General features: G+C 41.7%; 1 protein-coding gene across 1 annotated transcript in view; it reads left to right on the forward strand.

Annotated features, from left to right (window-relative positions):
- The window catches only part of KDM3B (lysine demethylase 3B), a 48,206-nt gene that overhangs the window by 7,793 nt on the left and 22,609 nt on the right, over positions 1 to 17,804 (forward strand). Inside the window, exons 2-10 of the mRNA XM_054168437.1 lie at positions 5,767 to 5,934; positions 6,276 to 6,389; positions 6,769 to 6,874; positions 8,311 to 8,435; positions 9,773 to 9,841; positions 10,754 to 11,332; positions 13,208 to 14,450; positions 14,830 to 15,031; positions 16,969 to 17,183. Of these exons, the coding sequence (XP_054024412.1) occupies positions 5,767 to 5,934; positions 6,276 to 6,389; positions 6,769 to 6,874; positions 8,311 to 8,435; positions 9,773 to 9,841; positions 10,754 to 11,332; positions 13,208 to 14,450; positions 14,830 to 15,031; positions 16,969 to 17,183 (2,821 nt within the window). The remainder of the gene's footprint in view (positions 1 to 5,766; positions 5,935 to 6,275; positions 6,390 to 6,768; positions 6,875 to 8,310; positions 8,436 to 9,772; positions 9,842 to 10,753; positions 11,333 to 13,207; positions 14,451 to 14,829; positions 15,032 to 16,968; positions 17,184 to 17,804) is intronic.

Here is a 17,804-nt window from a genome sequence, read left to right on the forward strand (position 1 = left end):
CTGAGGTGTTGCTTTTCCTTCAGAGTTGTGGACTGGAGGGCCTCATCCTTTTGTTACTGATAACTGGGTTGTAGAATACTTGGGTTTATGAACAATCTACTTGGATTTCTAGGTGATTTGTTTTCTGAAACAGAAGATACTACCTCTATAGTCCAAATAGTTTCAGAAAGAAACAGTAGTCAAAGGAGATTGTCATGCTTTTGTTTCTCTGAAGGCACTTTGGTTGGGATGCAGGCAAACAGCAGCTAAATGTGCATTTTAGAAGAAAACAAAAAGCACTGTAATTGACAAAAATATGCGTGTTTTCAAAACAAATGTATTCTGTGAAACTCACTTTCCAATAGCTCAAGGATTTCAAGTTACTAGTAGCAGAGAAAATTCAGAAATGTTAATTTTAGTATAAATTAAGGAAAAAAAGTGTCCCATTTTAAGGGCAGGCCTGAGGAGCGGTGAATGAGTTCTTAGTGTACAAAAGGAGCTGGTGGCTGCTTCAAAAGGCAGTCTGTCTCTGGCTGCACAGCAAGGAGGTCTCTGAGGCAGGAAGTTTCTGTAGGAATGCAAACATTTCTGAAATAAAGTTCCTCTTAAAAAGCAAATCATAGTGATTAACATACTTGGCTCTGCTTGGTGTCAAATACACCACAGTTACTGGATTCATTTCAGAGCGCAAGGGATACCCGGCTTGAGACATGGCTCACAAAGTGGTGCTGTGTCTGATATGCATAGCACTGCAGCTTTGGATTCAGTTGGTGTGACAGGCTCATGCTGACCATGCAGCCACAGGGCTACAAAATAACTGTTAGATCCCATAGTTGACTGGAATATCACTTGTTACCAATACACCTGGCACAGACATTTCCTTTTTTGGTGCAAACCAAAACTGGCAGTTTGTAATCTGGAAGTGTTCAGCTGGTTGACAGTTGTGCCCCACTGGATAGAGTGGAGAGATGACAGTCCAGTACTTCTGTTCCTGCTCTTAGTCTCAGGAAAAATCTTTTCAATGAAAACTTCAATGGAAGAGTTCAGTCTGACATTATGATTAAATCAGAACAGCAGATAGCTACTTTTTAAAAACCTAATTGCCTTTTCATCTCTTGAGCATGAGGCTTCATTGAATCCTTAAGCAAATCACATGGAGGATGGTTGCAAGAAGTTAACAATTATTTGTGTCCTCCTTTCCCAAAATGGAGGCACCATGAAGTCAGCTAGGTTACTTGTTAAAGGGGAAGCACTGCACTGTATAGTGACAGTGGTAAGGGAGTGTCCTGACTCCTCCAGGAACAGCAAGCTGCTAGAGTGTGATTTGATCTTTTTTTATGGGGTGTTACCCATCTAAATTTCTGAAATGCCTTAACTGTACAAACTGGCTGCAGAGAACACCCAGCATTTTCTCAAACTGCTGTTTGAAAGTAACATCTTAAAGATACTTCGCATACAGAATTATAAATGCCCACATTTATTGCTTGCTGTGTATCTTGGGATTAAAGCACTGTACTGCTGAAAGACTTTAAATTTTGCACAACTGCTTTGATTGATTAATGGTTGGGTTTGTATGGTGATCAGATCTCCCAGGGATGAGGCAGGAGTGGTAAGGCCACCCTCAGTCTACCTTTTGCTTTTGGTCTATATGAAGTGGAATCTTTGGAGTCCAAGGCTCAACATAAATCTGTTTATACTTCACCTTGTGTTGTAAACAAAATCGTACATCAGTTTTGAGTGGTGTCTGGTTAAAAGGATGAGGTAGCAGAGACTGATGCCAACCTTGGTTGCTCTCCCATTCACCTTGTGATAATTAAGGTGTCATAGAGGCACTGACAGGCTAGTTGTACAGGGCTCTGAGTGTTGCTGGTTTTTGTTACAGCAGGAGTGTGGCAGTTGAAATGTGCTCTAAAATGACTGGTACAGCATGAAGGGTGACCTTTCCAGAGATGAGGCTGCTTCCCCTGTGTGGTGTGGTTTGTGTGGAGTTTCTGGCCCTGACTTTAAGCTCTGACATTCCTATTACTTGATGTTGTCCTCTGTATGTTCGGCCAGCGTTAGGGTTGATAGTGATGCTAAAGCTGGAAATGCTGTAATCATGAAAGAAAGGGGCACTGGTGGATTCTGTTTGTTTTGGTGCTTTGTCGTTCTTTCCTGCCTACTTAACCCAACCCATCTAAATACTGGGGAGATACTGAAAGAGTTCTTTAACTGTTGAAGTTGTTGGAAAAAAAAGGTTTTGTAGAAGTCTGAAGTATACTAAGGCAGTCTGTCAGCTGGAACCCATTGATTCATAAATATATTGATCTTTACTAGATATTAGGTACTGTGGTAGGTGACTGCACGTGGAGTGTTGGCTTGTGTAACACCAGTGCTTCCCTCCCATCACAGAGCAGAAGCACTTAGGATAGTTATTTATGGTCACTGATTAGCAGCTCTCTACCCCATCAGGTAATGGCTTATGTGGTTACAACTTTTCTAGCTCTTGATGTTATAATACTATTTCTGCCCTAGATCCTGTCAAAAGCAGTGTTGATTGTTTTGCTTAGTTATCACTATGTATTATAGGAAAGTGCCAAGGAAATAGGCTATGTATAGTTTCTAATTTTAGTAATATATTCAGAGTCTTCACTACATATATAGTGTCATAACATCAGACTTTAAGCATAATTGTTGTAATAATTGTGATTTCTTTAGTATATCATGAAATCTGGTTTTTTTGGTCTGGCTCAGTACAAATTATTTCAGAAGAGGATTCTGCTTATTGTTTTTCCTAACTTTCCTGGTTTTAAGAATTAGCTCCAGTGAAGCACCTAGTGTGTGGGTATGTCAGATTAGAAGCTAAAAGCTTTTTCTAAGAGTAGGTGTTTATGTCATCTTTATCTCACATAATGAATTCCAAAGTAATACTTTGCATTAAAAAAACTAATAGAAAAGTACTGTAGCTTTTTTTTTTTTTAAAGCTAATGATGACACTATCTGCAGAGGATTTCAGACATGTCCTCCAGTTTGAAATCTCAGTATCTACCTTCCCTTCTCTCCTCTCCCACATGTTGACAATGGAGTTTTTTCTACATCATGAGTAAGAGGTCATTGGCCAACTTGTTAGCCAGTTTTGCTTGGTAGTCTGCAAAAAATTCCTAGCAGTGCCTTCTTTCTGGGTATAAGTACTATTATTGTAATTTACAGATGGGGAAACTCAGCCAGTGAGACTAACTGGTTTGACCAAGGTCATGTAGGAAGCCTCTGATGAAGCAGGGAGTTGAACCTGGGTCTCTGGCTACTCTCTAACAACTGAGGGACCATCCTTCCTTTCAAAACTAGGTGAAATTTAAGACCATTTTAAGGGATATTTTTGAACTTGGATTTTTTTGCCATCTTCTGCCTTCTAAGCCCCTGAAAATGAAAAATTCTCTTAACTCAGATGGCATCTCCATTACACCTTTGCAAATGTCAATGCAATAAACTGCAGTATTTTTTTTCTGTTAAAAATCCTGTTTAGAGCCCATGGCATGTGATTAAAAAGACCACTATATCTGCCTTATCTACGCTAAGGACTTCTTATTGTTGCTGCTTTTATAGTGGAACTGATGCTGGAAAACTTTAGGGGAAACTGCATTTGAACCAGCCTGTAGCTCTCTGTGGTCTGTTGAGACCTGGATATCAGGGCAGTAAGTAGACAAGAATGTGTTTGGAATACATGCTTCAGGCTCCTTGTGTACCAGATAAGCAGAGTGACAGCTCTCATTGGGACAGGCTAAAAAAAAGAGGGGGAGGAGAGGAGAATTACAGGTGCATCATATCCCCTTTCTGATTTTTGTGTGAAAAAGACCCTGGTTTGGTAGATAAAAAAAAAAAAGCCAAAAACAAACCCAAACAAAAAACCCCACCCAAACCCAACCAACCAGCCCCAAACACACCAAAACAAACAAAACCTAACCAAACAAAACAGAAGAAAACCCCCAAGCCCCACCCAAAAAAAACCCCCAAACCACACAATCTCCTCTCAGGAAACACCCACAAAAACACAGACCACCACCAAACCAAAACTGAACTACCAAAACATACAAATCTTTATTGTTTGCTATTAGGTACTGCTTAGGGAAGGTGCTTTCCCCCATAGGAGGATTTAGGAAATTCTGCAGGTGCATTTTTGTGTGTTTTTTTTCTGGTACAGACATACCTGCACTAATTGCATATCTAGTTGCTGTGATCAGTACTGCTGTTCAAAAAACATTGGTATTAACACAGCTTCATTGCTGTGCTTGCCAATGGCTTGTCAAACTGAGGGCAGAACTAGGAGGGGTCAGTAGCAGATGCTGTCGGTAGATGTTACCTGTGAATTGTGGGGGCACCAACATATTCTGAGGTAATTTATTCTGATGTAGCCAGGAATTTAGCATAGGGATGTTTCCTTCTTGACTCAGAACTACATGGTTTTCATTTTAAGATTAGAAAAAACTCGTGATGTTCTCAGTTAATAATGCAGCTGCTTTGCTTGAGGCTTCTGGATCTTTCAACAAAGGTAGAATATTTCTGTTTAAATAGCAAGGGGAAATATGTTTATTCAGTTGAAGTCTGCCTCTTCTGTCCTTTCCTTGCTTTAGACATCTCTTTCAGCATTCCCTTAGTGTTTTGCTCATAGAATCTAAGCATATTGGGCATCAAGTTAATGAATATGCTGTTATTATTTCTGTAATAATATTAAGTGGTACACACACAAACACTTTGTGTGCTGTGCAAGTCAGTTTCTGTTTCTTGTGCACAAAGGGATTTCTCCTGCAGATTCTGGAAACAGAAACTGAGAATATAGCTGTTTATGTGGAGGCTTTCATCCACTTCGTTGCTGTGTGATCTGTTGGAGACAGTACTGACAATAGCATGTGTGGTGCTGCATGGATCTGGAACAGCTGCCCTGCAATCTGTGTGTAGGAAAATACTCTCTGGGGTATTGACTTAGAATTAGTAACACACTTTTTAGTGGCTGTAAGTCAAAGTTTGGCAGGACTCCATCGCTTATGTTGATTACACAAACATGAAATAAATCTGAATCTTGAATGTAAAGTGTGTAAAACTCTGTGGAAGTTGTGTAGATGAAGGGGGTTCCATTGCAGCTGTGTGTAACATGATAGCCCTGGTTGTTAGGCTCTGGAATGAGAAGTGTAACCCACGTTCCTGTTCTTAGTATTCTTGCCATGTAATTTCATATGGCTTTAACATTTGTCCTTTGTGCTAGGAAAGGAGAGGGTGATACCTTGGAATACTGACTGAGAATTGCGCTGTGGTTTGTATTGTCACGCTTGTAAACAAGGGGATGAAACATCTATGGAGTGGGTATTTCTGGAGCATGTTGTCCAAAATATTTACATTTGCTTCAGAGTTTAACAACATACAACACACCACAAAACTTCTTACTTAGAGTGGGTTTCACAAACAGACTTTCTTGGCTGAAGGATCTGGTTCTGTGACTGTCAGTTCCCCGTTCTGATCTGGGCTCTCTGTTGAAGTGCCGAGTAAGAGTGTCCAAATTCTCTACAAGTTCCCAGTGTGAAGGAAGCTTGCATTGGGTGGTCAGCTGTATTTTGGGATGAACAATTCTCACATCTTTAATTCTGCATGGGGAAATACAGTGTTTACATACAGTGATTTTTCTGACTAAAGCTGCTGTCTCCTCCATAGGGATTGTAGGAATCTGGATTATTTTTTTTCTACTCAGTGTCTGAAAAGAGCAGAAATGTCTTCTAAGTTTTTTTTAATTAGGATTTATTATGATTTTTTTTCAATCAGATCTTTGTGGAATTTGATGGCTGTAACTGGAAGCAACATGCCTGGGTGAAAGTCCATGCTGAAGAAGTTATAGTGCTACTGCTAGAAGGATCATTGGTTTGGGCACCTCGAAATGATCCTGCTATGCTTCAGGGGGCTCGAGTCTCACTGACACAGTGGCCTGCGCTGGTGAGTATTTGACTGTCCTCTCCTCAGAGGTTTACAGCAACCCTACTGTGAAACATGAGGCTTGGGTATTGTATAGGGCAGAATTTTGCCGGTACAAAAAAGGTGTTTTCAGTTTTGCTGTAAGTTCTAAAACGGTGGATCTGATCTTCTGTAATTCCTTCTTGTAATGTGCCACGCTTGCCAAGGAGCAATTTGTATTAGAACTTGGGCACTGAGTGGTGCAGGTTGAGAAATGAAACTTTTTATTCTTTGTGGTACTTAAACAGCATGTGAAAACTACTGTTGGCTTGTATGTGTGCTTAGTGATTTTTATAACCTTTGTGTTTTGTTGTTCATCACAGACCTTCACTCCTCTAGTAGATAAGCTGGGTTTAGGCTCTGTGGTCCCAGTGGAGTTCCTTCTGGACAGACATTTACGTTTCCTGTCTGATGCCAGTGGATTACGTTTGTTTCAGGTATTTGAACTGCATTCAGTTAAAGTACAAGTTTAATGTAGTCCTGTAGTTGTCAGAGGAATTTTTTTTTTAATGGTTTCATTTGCATATTCTAGTCTTTCTCCTTTCCTTGCTCTGTTATGCATTTGCATTTGTTTCCCTTCTTTTCCAGGTGCTTACAGTAACTGCCATCTGCATGCACTTAAGCGTGTGTAGCTGACAATTGCAGCAGCTTTTGCATAGCTAGTCCTTTTTTAACTCCTGGTACATTCAGCAATATTTTCTTACCTTTTTTTTTTTTTTTGGTCAGTTTCCAAAAGCAGTCAAGAACAGCTGTCCCTTAAAAACTATGATTCTATTACCTTAAACTAGGCTTTTATATTAACATTGTTGTTTGTAGATGGGAACAGAAAGTCAAAATCAGATTCTGCAAGAACAACCTTCACTAAGAGAGTCTGTCAATGCATTGATCAGTGACCAGAAGCTTCAGGAGATATTTAGTAGAGGTGAGACTGTTTTACTATTTGAGGCTATTTTGTTGTGGACCAATCAAGACTCTGCTGGGATTTGTGAAGGGGAATGGTAATATTATCTGTTACTGCTTGATTTGGAAGATGAATTTTCTGTGTTGTTTTGCAATTTCTTTACAAAGAAGTATTATTGTGTCACAGATACAGGTAAGCAGTTGCTGAGATGCAACCAGAAATATCTACTGGGAATGATGACTGAGGATACATAGTTAAAGTAGAACAGCATTTTATTCATAACATCCATGTATTTGCAACTTTCCTCATTTTATCTTTTTGTTTTGCTCTGCTATGCTGTGGTTCTCTTCTATAATTCTGTTTAGAAGTGAAGCTACTGTGCAGTTGTTGATCTTGAAAAAATTTCTGTTATGTGAAATTTGAATGTTGGCATTTTGATAATTAATATAGGAATTGCCTCAGTTGAAAATCTGGTGTGGCTGCTCAGCATAGAGTTAATACCTTGGCTGTTTTCTTGATTGTCTGTTAGGGTTGAGACCGTTGGCAACTTTTGTTGTCAAGGTCTTCTAGTTCAAGTGCTATCCAGAGTTTGGGTTTCTGGGCCACAGAACTAGGTCACTGTATTACATTTGAAGGACAGTGTAGTTCTTAATGGGGATTTGGTGTGGTTAGGTTAAATAAATTTGTTGATTGATATAAGTGCTGTGAGGACTTACATGAGCAAGTAGCTTTTGAATTGTCCAGTTTGGAGCCTTCTTCTGAAGTGCCTAGTTCTGCATGTGTCAGGTACAAGCTGTTTGATCATGTGGATTTTGAGGATAGAGTGTTTAAGTTTTGTGTTGAGTTGGGGTTTTTTAGGGGGTGGGGGGAGGGGCTGAGATTTTGTGGACTTCAGGGTAGAAGGAAAGCTCTGCACACTGATGTAGAGAGTGAGGGCAAGGTCAGAGGAAACTTTTCAGTAGATGATCTGTTATCTGTGTCAAAGAGCTAAGACTGGCTGATTCAGAGTCATTGTATGTTTGTGCAATTATATCAAACTTCATCCAGTTAGACATGTGTGTTTCTCTTCTGGGCTGGATGCTGGTTTTGATGCATCTGGACTGAGTCAGAATGTTGTGTCCACTGGATTACTGACTATTAGGTTAGAAAGCAAAAGTTTAGTTAGCAAGGAGGCCCTGTCTAGCTTAACTTTTGTCAAAGGAGTGACTTTATTTTGAACATTCACTTTTTTTTTTTACTGCTAAATTGTATTGATTTGGTTTTTACAATAGGTTTGAATTACAGCAGTGATGGTTTGTTGACTTTTTACAGTAGAAGCCCTAGCATTTTAGCTTCTTTCCACCTGAAAGATGACACTTCAAGCCCTAATTATGTGCACAGTACTTTTTTTATTTGTTTGTTATATGAACCTTAAGTAGTATGACACCAAGCTTCTACTCAAAGTCCTTTTTTTCTAGGTCCTTACAGTGTCCAAGGCCAAAGAGTTAAGGTTTACCAACCAGAGGATGAAAATAGCTGGCTCTCTGGTGTTGTGAGCCATCAAGACCCAATAACTCGTCTTATGGAGGTGTCCGTGACTGAGGTAAAAAATACGAAGCACTTCTTTGGTGTTCCTAAAATGCCTTTCCTTGACACCTCGTGGAAGATGACAGCTTCACCAGAACTTGTACTTTTGGTACTTTGTTATTTGTTATAGATGAGTAATTACCTGTGTTGCAATTCACAGAAATTTTAGGGTTTTCCTCTGTGATGATGACTTTGCCACAATAACTGATGATGCACAGCCCACTTCTGTAGAAGAAGCTATAAGAGTTTCTTTGGAAATAAGTCCCATATGGAAAAATATTACAGGCAGCTTTCTGAGTGAGCTTCCTGATGTGCAGAAAGCTACCTTCTGGGTCTGTTATGCCATGGTCTTTCTGTGCAGTCTCAGCTTCTGACAACCTGTACAAATGGTTGAAACAAGTGTAGCACAGAAGACGAAGTCTTAAGCTAAACAGAACATATTTATGTATTTGAGCTTAGACTGCTTACTTTTGCCTTGTTCCTACCAATCAGCCCAGTAAGCGTTGTAAACAGCACAGGAAATGTGTGCACTGCTGGAGCTGTCTGCTCTGTGCTGTACACTCTGTGGAGTCTGACAGGCAACTCAGCCTTACCAGCAGCCTGCTCCTAATGGCTTCCTTTTTCAGCAGCAACTAGGAACAGATCTGTGGTAAATTGCATTTACAGGTGTGTAAATTACTGTGACAGCATCACTCTTGGGCCCATCCCACACTCTCCACCCTCTTAGCTTCTTAATGTGCAGCAATCTGTGCAGAATGAGTGCACTGAATGTGCCCAGTAAGTCTGGTGTATGCATGCAGTAACCTGCACTTTGACTGCTAGATCTGTTGCTGGTGCATAGGCAAAAAGCATGCTACGTGTGGTAAATACAGTGCCTTGAAGAGGCACTGAAATCATGGAGCATATGCTTTCAGCAGATAAATGCTAGGAAGCATCCCAACTTACTATGTATCTAGTGTGAAATAAATTGATGGGCATCATTCTGGTACTCTTTTATACATCTACAGAATGAATATGCAGAAGGCTAGAACAATAATAAATCATACTTAAGAGCAGCTGTGTTTAATGCAATGAGTGCCTCTAGAGGTGCTTGGTAGAAAAAATACACAAGACAACAGTGGTGATCAAATCTGAAAGCTTTTGAAATAGAGGAGCAAAAGGATGAAAGGTAGACTGGAAAGCAGTAGTATTACAAAGGAAGTGGTACAGAAAGAAAAGGGAAATGAGAGAGGGGCTGCAGACTAACCCTTTATTTAAGGTCTCTCATGTTCATTGAGAAGGTACTCTGAATTAAAAACTAACCTCTTCTTTTCTTCCTCCTACCTTCTCAATGTCAATCTGCATGAAAATCAGAGTGGTGAAATAAAGTCGGTGGATCCTCGACTGGTTCATGTGGTGATGGACAACACTTCTCCGAATGAGGTACTGCAACGGTTCAGGTCTTGTATACACCATGTGAAAGTTCATAGAGGTTTAGATATAAAACATCTAAAATGTGGAAAGAACTGAAAACTGATTACGGTGTTCCCTGTGGGCTTTTGCTAATGTCATTGAAAGAGGAGAATTTTCTTTACCACTTCAAGAGATGCTTATAACTTTCTTTAAGCAGTCTTCTCTTTTCCTTCAGGCCTGTTTTACCAAGTTCAACATGGGGAAGTGAGGGGTCAACAGTCATGATGGCTGTGCTCCTCTTTAAGGGGTAGTGTTCTGATAAGGAATGTCTCTGTGCTCACTGGCTTTTTTGAGTGGACTTGTTGTGTAGTTCTTCACAGACCTTTATAGGCATTTCTAAAATTTATAGTCTGGCTCCTCTGAAGCAGACTTGTATGCTTGTGGCATTTCATTGCTTCAATTGAGAGGTTCCATGATAACCTCTGAACCTGTGTTTTTACCCTAGGCTAGAGGGCAAGCTCTATCTCCTGTGGTTAAATACTGTGGCCTTTGGGTAGTGGTCTGAAAGTGTGCCCTTCAAAAGGCTTGTGGGGATTAGATTTGTAGCAAAAACTAGTGTGCAGATAGTTATCATATGTTAGCAAGAGCTATGCCAGAGTAGGGCCATGTTGCATTTCCCCCTAAATCTGCCATGACAAGGTAATATGCCACAGCAAAGCAGCTCAGATACAGGTCTTAGTGTAAAGATCCTGTCTAGAACCAAATGGGCAAGGCTGCACCTAGGCTGTGTTGTGTGTTCACAGTGTCTTTGCTTAGATGTCTTGATTTGTGATTCAGTGTGCCTAAGAGCAGTGTAATGTGTTCTGTTCCTACAGAAGAATGTTCTTTGAGCAGGCATCCTGATTGTTCTGTTCAATGATTGCATGGTTTTGTCCACTATAGGGAGGGGGCCTAAAAGCAGCAAAATCATCTAAAGGCAAAAAGAAGAAAGAAAGTCTGGAGGGAAAGGATGGTCGGAGGAGGAAAAATGCTTCAGATCCTGGGTGTGATCCTGTGACAAAGAAACTGAAAGAGAGGGGTGAGGTGGACAGTAATGGTAGCGATGGAGGTGAGGCAAGCAGAGGACCTTGGAAAGGAGGCTCCAACAATGAGACAGGGCTGGATCCAAGGGCCAAACAGGTGCCTGCCTTCATTGCTCAGATCAATCGCAATATTCGCTTTGCCACTTACACCAAAGAGAATGGCCGGACGCTAGTAGTCCAGGATGAGCCAGTTGGTGGTGACACACCATTGCCCTTCGCTCCATTTTCCTCTGGCTCTGGACAAGCATTACTGGTTGGATCTGGATGTAAGGAGGTGGGAAAATCACTGGAACAGGTTGGCCAAGGCATAGTGACTTCTGCAACTGCAGCTACTACAAGTGCTTTAACGCCAACAACTGTGAGAATCTCTGATACCAGTTTGCCAGCTGTTACAGGACAGGAGAAACTGAAAACAGGCCGGTCACAAGCCCAGGGAGAGGTGAGTAGCTCATGACTCGGCGCATTCCAGAAAGTCATACATATCTGCAGCAGATGTTCTGCAACACATCGCTCTTACAAAGTGTGTCCGTGGAATTGAGAAAACTGCTTTTTCTCTGATGAATCCCTTCCTAAAGGAAACCTTTCTGTTACCTTATAAAGAGCACAAAACAAAGCAAAGACAGAGGTGGAGGAGTTGTAAGAGTCAGTGTTTTAGCACTCTTATGTTTATTCAGCCATCATCTGAGAAATGTGGCCTTCAAGGCGCTTTAAGCACTGCACTTGATTTTGTTGTGTCATATGGAAGATAACCTGTTTAATACCTCTTACCTTTATATAAACAGATATGCATGAGAATGTGCACTGAGTTGAACATCTGAGTTACTTTAAAAGAATAAAAAGCCTCCAAACCAGAAAAACAATGAAGCTATATTTAGAGACCTTTTAAAGATGCTCAACCTGTCAGTCACAATGGTGGTATCTCAGTAGTGTTAAAATGAGCTAGTCATGTCACACAGGACTGAAAGCAAAGAATTAAAATATTTGAGATGCATACCTTTAGAGGAAATTGTAATCAAGAGCTCAGTCTAGGAGCAGCTTGAAGTCCTTCTAGCTGTGTCCTTGTGCTCAAGTGGAAAAATAGAAAGGAAATGTTGTCAAAACAAAACAATATTTACTGAATAATCAAATGAAGGCTTCTAAAAACAAAATTAAGCCAAAACCTCAGAGCAGTACAGCAAAAATTGAGAAACTCATAATCTACTATGTTAAAAAAAAGTGAAGAAAATGGGAGGTACATCAGGAGTCCAAGGTGATTGCCAAGAGATTAAATGGGTTACTTTCATCCCTGCCTTTTGTATTAGCTAATGGAATGGGGGGAAAGGAGAGATGTTTACTTTGAGATAGGAATTCCTAGAGGATGAATTTTAAAGGAGAAACAGAGTTGTGGAAGACAGGAGTGTTACATAATTAAATTGTTGTAATATAACCTGCCCTCTCTTTCACTTCTAGTCCCCATCCCCTCCCTGGCCAAAAAAAAAAAGAAGTTCAGTGGGGAGCAACTGCACCTGGTGTAGGTGAATGTTCAAAGTGGTGTCTCTCATCAGTGGTACTGAGGATGAGCTGTAACTATACTGAGAAATTTTGGTACCACCTTTCCTTCCTATAAACAGAGAAGAGAACAAGTGAATCTTCTGTAACACAGTTATGGGTCTAGTAAAAGTCTGCAAGTCAGAAAACTTTCCAGTATTTGAAGATCATAAAAATTAAGCTCTTTGTGCTTAACCTCTACTGAGTAATCCCCTGGAGAGCACCATGTTGTAGACATCCATCTGTCTGTCAGCAGATGTGGCTTGCTGTGACCAGGAACAGTTTGTTCACTAAGTGCTAGAGGGCTTGCTTTATTTCATTAACTTTTCAAACTAAGTTAATTATTTCAAGAATGCTGGTTAAGTAGGAGAAGCTTATCAGGGTGATCTTGAGAGAGGGCAAAAGATGGGAGATTACTGAAAAGCATTTTCAATTAAGGTTGCCTTGCTGATTTCAAATTTAAGAAAAAAGCAGTTGAGTAATTGCTTTTCTGGGAATTAGTTCACCTTGGTTTGTGTCTCTAAAGTATGATGAGATGTTAAGTGTTCATTTGCACCATACAGCTTTAGTATGTAATGGACTCTATTAGCTCACTAGTTTCAGTAGCTCGTGGGTAGGAAAAATTAGTCTGCTTTGAAGAAGTTTCATCATTGTAAATAATTCTGCTGGAAGTTTCCATTACAGGTGGGTAAGTGGAATGCTATTTTTACAGCTAGATGAACCAAAGTATTGCTGAATCAAACAAGAGTCCTTCAATAGGCTAATGATTTCTTTAATTTTCTTTCAGAATTCCCGAAATTCACTTTTGGCTTCTGGATTTGGAGTCTCTCTCCAAAGTGCTTCCCAGTCCTTGGTATTTGGGGGTGGAAGGAGCCAATCAAATGGAGTGGTGACTCCAGAAACCAAGCCTTCTGGATTTCCTTTTGGCTGTAGTACTGGGCAAGAGGGTCAGAAAGATTCTGATCTGTCCAAGAACTTGTTTTTTCAATGCATGTCCCAAAATCTACCTTCCAGTAACTACTTCACAGTCATTTCAGAGAGCTTGACAGAAGATGGCTCTAGTCGGGACTCATTCAAGCAGTGTACAGAGAGTGTGGGCGCTGGGATCTGTAAGGGTAAAATCCTTTCGACGGACGCTAAGCCAGCAACTCAGTCTGGCAGTTCTGTGGAGCGGAAGCTGCCTGTGGAATCTATGCCTACTCTCACTCCAGCCTTTTCACGAAGCCTGTTGAACACTCGTCCCCCAGATAGTCATGAAAACCTATTTTTGCAGCCCCCAAAGCTATCAAGAGAAGAACCCTCAAACCCTTTCCTGGTGTTTGCTGAGAAAGCAGAACTCAGTCCTTTCAGTAGCTTTGCATCTTCATCTCAGACAGGGGTTTCTACTCCCTCTACACCTGTGGGTCTCAAGGCCACTTCTGGCTGGCCAGATTCACTCACGTCTACGGACTCTTCTCTAGCTAAGAAGAAAACCTTGTTTATAAAGACTGACTCATCAAAGATTCTCTCCAATACTCCTGGTTCAATGATTGCTGCTGGTGTTCAGAGCCCATCCACTGTTGGGAATGGCCGTTCCAACTCACCGACCAGCAACCTGACACAGCCTATTGAGATGCCCACACTTTCCTCCAGCCCAACAGAAGAAAAACCATCTGTTGGGCCTGGGCAGCAGGACAATCCTCTTTTGAAAACTTTTTCTAATGTGTTTGGCAGACATCCACCTGGCTTTTTCTCTTCACAGGCAGAGTTTCCACAGGAGAACAAAGCCCCTTTTGAAGCTGTGAAAAGGTTCTCTCTAGATGAGCGGAGCTTGACATCCAAACAGGACTCGGACTCCAGTACCAATAGTGACCTGTCAGATCTGAGTGATTCTGAAGACCAGTTGCAGGCCAAGGCTTGTATGAAGGGAATCCCAGACCACTTGATGGCAAAGCTAGGCCCCAATGCAGAGCACAATGCTGAATTGCTGCTGGGGAAAGGAAAAGGGAAGCAAGCCCCAAAGGGCCGGCCTCGCACAGCTCCCCTAAAAGGTGATGACTTGAATGCAGGGGGTCTTAGAAGCACAAGGAGGTGGGATACAGGGATATCTCCATGTGATGAACTGTGTGAACTAACCCCATGTGTAAACCACATCTATGCTCAGTAGGCAGCACACAAGATATTTACAAGGCTAAAGCCTAGTGATTCTTGTTTGTAAATCAACATAGTCACTTTGAGAGGTGTGTAAGCATACATTTGTCAGGATGAAAGTGTGGTATGCCACAGACTTGCACAGTCTTACTGTGGGTCAGAACGGTTACTGCATGGGTATGAGCACACAGACGTCTGAAAATGTGTCTTACTGGGGCCAGCACCCTTTGGCTGTTGAGGTTAACTAATGGATTTTTACTTCTGCTTTGCCTCACCCAGTTGGCCAGTCTGTGCTGAAAGACATGAGTAAGGTGAGGAAGCTGAAACAGTCAGGTGAGCCTTTTCTCCAGGATGGCTCTTGCATCAATGTAGCTCCACATCTGCACAAGTGCCGGGAGTGCCGTCTGGAGCGGTACCGCAAATTTAAGGAGCAGGAGCAGGATGACTCAACTGTGGCATGCCGCTTCTTCCACTTCCGGAGGTGCTCAAATCCTTCCTTCCTTCAAGTGTGGTCTGTGTGCAGAGCTTGGACCATGTCCAAGCACAAAGTCATTATGTGTTTGTGTACCATAATGAAGATTTTCCGTGTCTTGCTTTTCTCTGCATCACCTGACTGGAATTCCCTGGCTGGGGTGGGCAGAGCTGCAGTTGGAGGAGACAGCTGTGTTGTACTAAGTGAGCATCTAGGTCCAGCCTCACAAGATTGACTTTGTTGGGTAGAATGCTGCTGCTGGATAGCAGTTTGCACACCATGACTGTTCTCTCCCCCTCTCACAAGGAGTTCAGAACAGAGATAAAATTTTAACTGGGTCAGCAAGTAACCAGCCTCATGCTGGCAGTGTTTAATGTTTGACAAGGTTTTGTTAAATATGGAACTGATTTTTAGGGCTAGAACTCTGCTTTATGTTTTCTTTCTGTGTTGTGTACATGTCTTACAGTTTTCTGACTTGTCATGCTTCTCTTCACATTCCCTAACTGCCTGTTCTAGCAAACTGCTGTGCACGTCTTTCTCTAAAGATCATAGAATGGCTTAGGTTGGAAGGGATGTTAGAGATGATATACTCCAACATCCTTGCCATGGGAAGGCACACCTCTCAACTAGACTCTGCTGCTCAAGGCCTCATCCAGCCTGCCCTTGAACACCCCTAGAGAGGAGGCATCCACAACCTCCCTGGGCAACCTATTACAGAGTCTCTCCACCTTCATACTGGAGAACTTCTTCCTAAGCTTCAGTCTAAACCTATTCTCCCTCAGCTTAAAACCATTCCCCCTTGTCCTATTCCTAGACACCCTTATGAAAAGTTCCTCTCCAGCCTTCCTGTAGGATCCTTTCAGGTATTTTAAGGCAGCTCCTCCTGAGTCTTCTCTAGGCTGAACAACCGCAGCTCCCTCAGCCTATCCTCATAGCAGCGGTGTTCTAGCCCCTTGGATCATCTTTATGGCTCTCCTCTGGACTGCAACAGCTCTGTGCCCTTCCTATGATGGGGACACCAGAAGTGGATGCAGTATTTGAGGTGGGGGTCTTACAAGGGCAGAGTAAAAGGCAGACCTGCTGGCCACACTCCTTGATGTAGCCTAGGATACAGTTTGCCTTCTGGGCTGCATGAATGCACTGTTGGCTCATGTTGAGCTTCTCATCAACCACGACTCTCAAGATGTTTGCTTTCTGGTATGTGAAGGGTGAAGTGAATTTTTAATACATGCCACCCATCCAGTAAGGATTTATAGTTGCATCTTGTCCTGAGCTTGTTAAAAATTAATCTAGCTTTGAGATTAAAGACAAGGTTGTTTTTACTTGAAAATGAAGTTGCCTTTACTATTGTGGGGAGATGTCCAGGGTTCTGTAACACAAAAGATTAGGAGGGTCAACAGTTACAGTTGCAAGTCATCTCTGTGATGAAAAAAGAGGCAAGGATAGAAGGTATAAGTAATGATTTTTTTTGTGTCTTGTAATGTGAACTGTTAGAACAGTTGCCAAGTGAGAGCAGCCTGTGCCAGAACTGAAACACTGTTTTCCCAGAAGTTAGAAAATAACTTCCTCCTCAGCTGAAACAGAGAATGAGAACCACATGTAGTTTTATATGCAGAGTCATGCAGCAGCCCCCCAAAATTGAATTTTGTCATCTCTTTCTATTAATAGTATAGAGAAATGTGATTTACCAAGCTGCAGCAATTTCCTGTATGTGGAATTTCCCACCAATACTTACTGGGACCTAGGGATTTATTCTAATAGTTATTGCAGCTATTACCTTTGTGTACCTTATTCTCTGTGGTATTCAGATTTGTGTAATAATTGTACTGGCTGTGGAGCACAGCACTTCAGCTTCTGGGTTTATATTCTGAGGTAGTGTAGATGGCATTGTAAGTTAATGAAAGGTGGTTGAACAGCTTCTCAGTTACTCACCTTGTTTTCTGCAGGCTGGTATTTACCCGGAAAGGTATTCTACGAGTAGAGGGTTTCCTGAACCCACAACAGAGTGATCCTGATGCCATGAGCCTATGGATTCCTTCCTCCTCCCCTGCAGAGGGGATCGATCTGGAAACTTCCAAATATATCTTGGCCAATGTTGGGGACCAGTTCTGCCAGCTTGTGATGTCAGAAAAGGAGGCAATGATGATGGTGGAGCCACATCGTAAGCTGGGCTTTTGATGTGCTTTTTGTCCATCTCCTCTCTGTAATGTGTGTATGGTGCAGAGTCAAGAGTGTAATAATACTTCCTGTAAAGAGGCTTCATGTTCACTTCTTTGGAGGTGTGTGTAATTCTGGGACCAACCTTTGGGATTTTTCTTCTGGATCAGTGCAACATTACTGTCGGGGAAGCTAGCAGTAACTTTCCCAGACATAGTATTCAGTATCACTAAGGTTGGAAGAGACCTCAAAGATCATCGAGTCCAACCTGTCACTACTGCCCACTGCAGGCTTGAACTCACGACCTTTGTATCATAGTATCAGTCAGGGTTGGAAGGGACCACAAGGATCATCTCATTAATGCTTTGTTAAAATAAATAAATGCAGAAATAGCTGACCCATGCTCCTAAGAAAATAGAAATAAGCAGCTTTTCTTACGTATTCTACCCTGTTATTCTTCAGGGACATCACATAAAAGCTCAGTTTTCTAGGGAGGGAGCGGTACCTGCATTCAGCCTCCAAGGACTGAGCTGAGCAACTAGCTGCCTGCATTGCCACTTCAAAGGGAGTGGGTTAGAAAAAATTCTCTGAAAGTACTCAGTTTAGTCCATCACAAGGATAGCTC

The sequence above is a fragment of the Dryobates pubescens genome, chromosome 16 (genome assembly GCF_014839835.1).
Source record: "Dryobates pubescens isolate bDryPub1 chromosome 16, bDryPub1.pri, whole genome shotgun sequence".
In the NCBI taxonomy this organism is placed as follows: Eukaryota; Metazoa; Chordata; class Aves; order Piciformes; family Picidae; genus Dryobates; species Dryobates pubescens.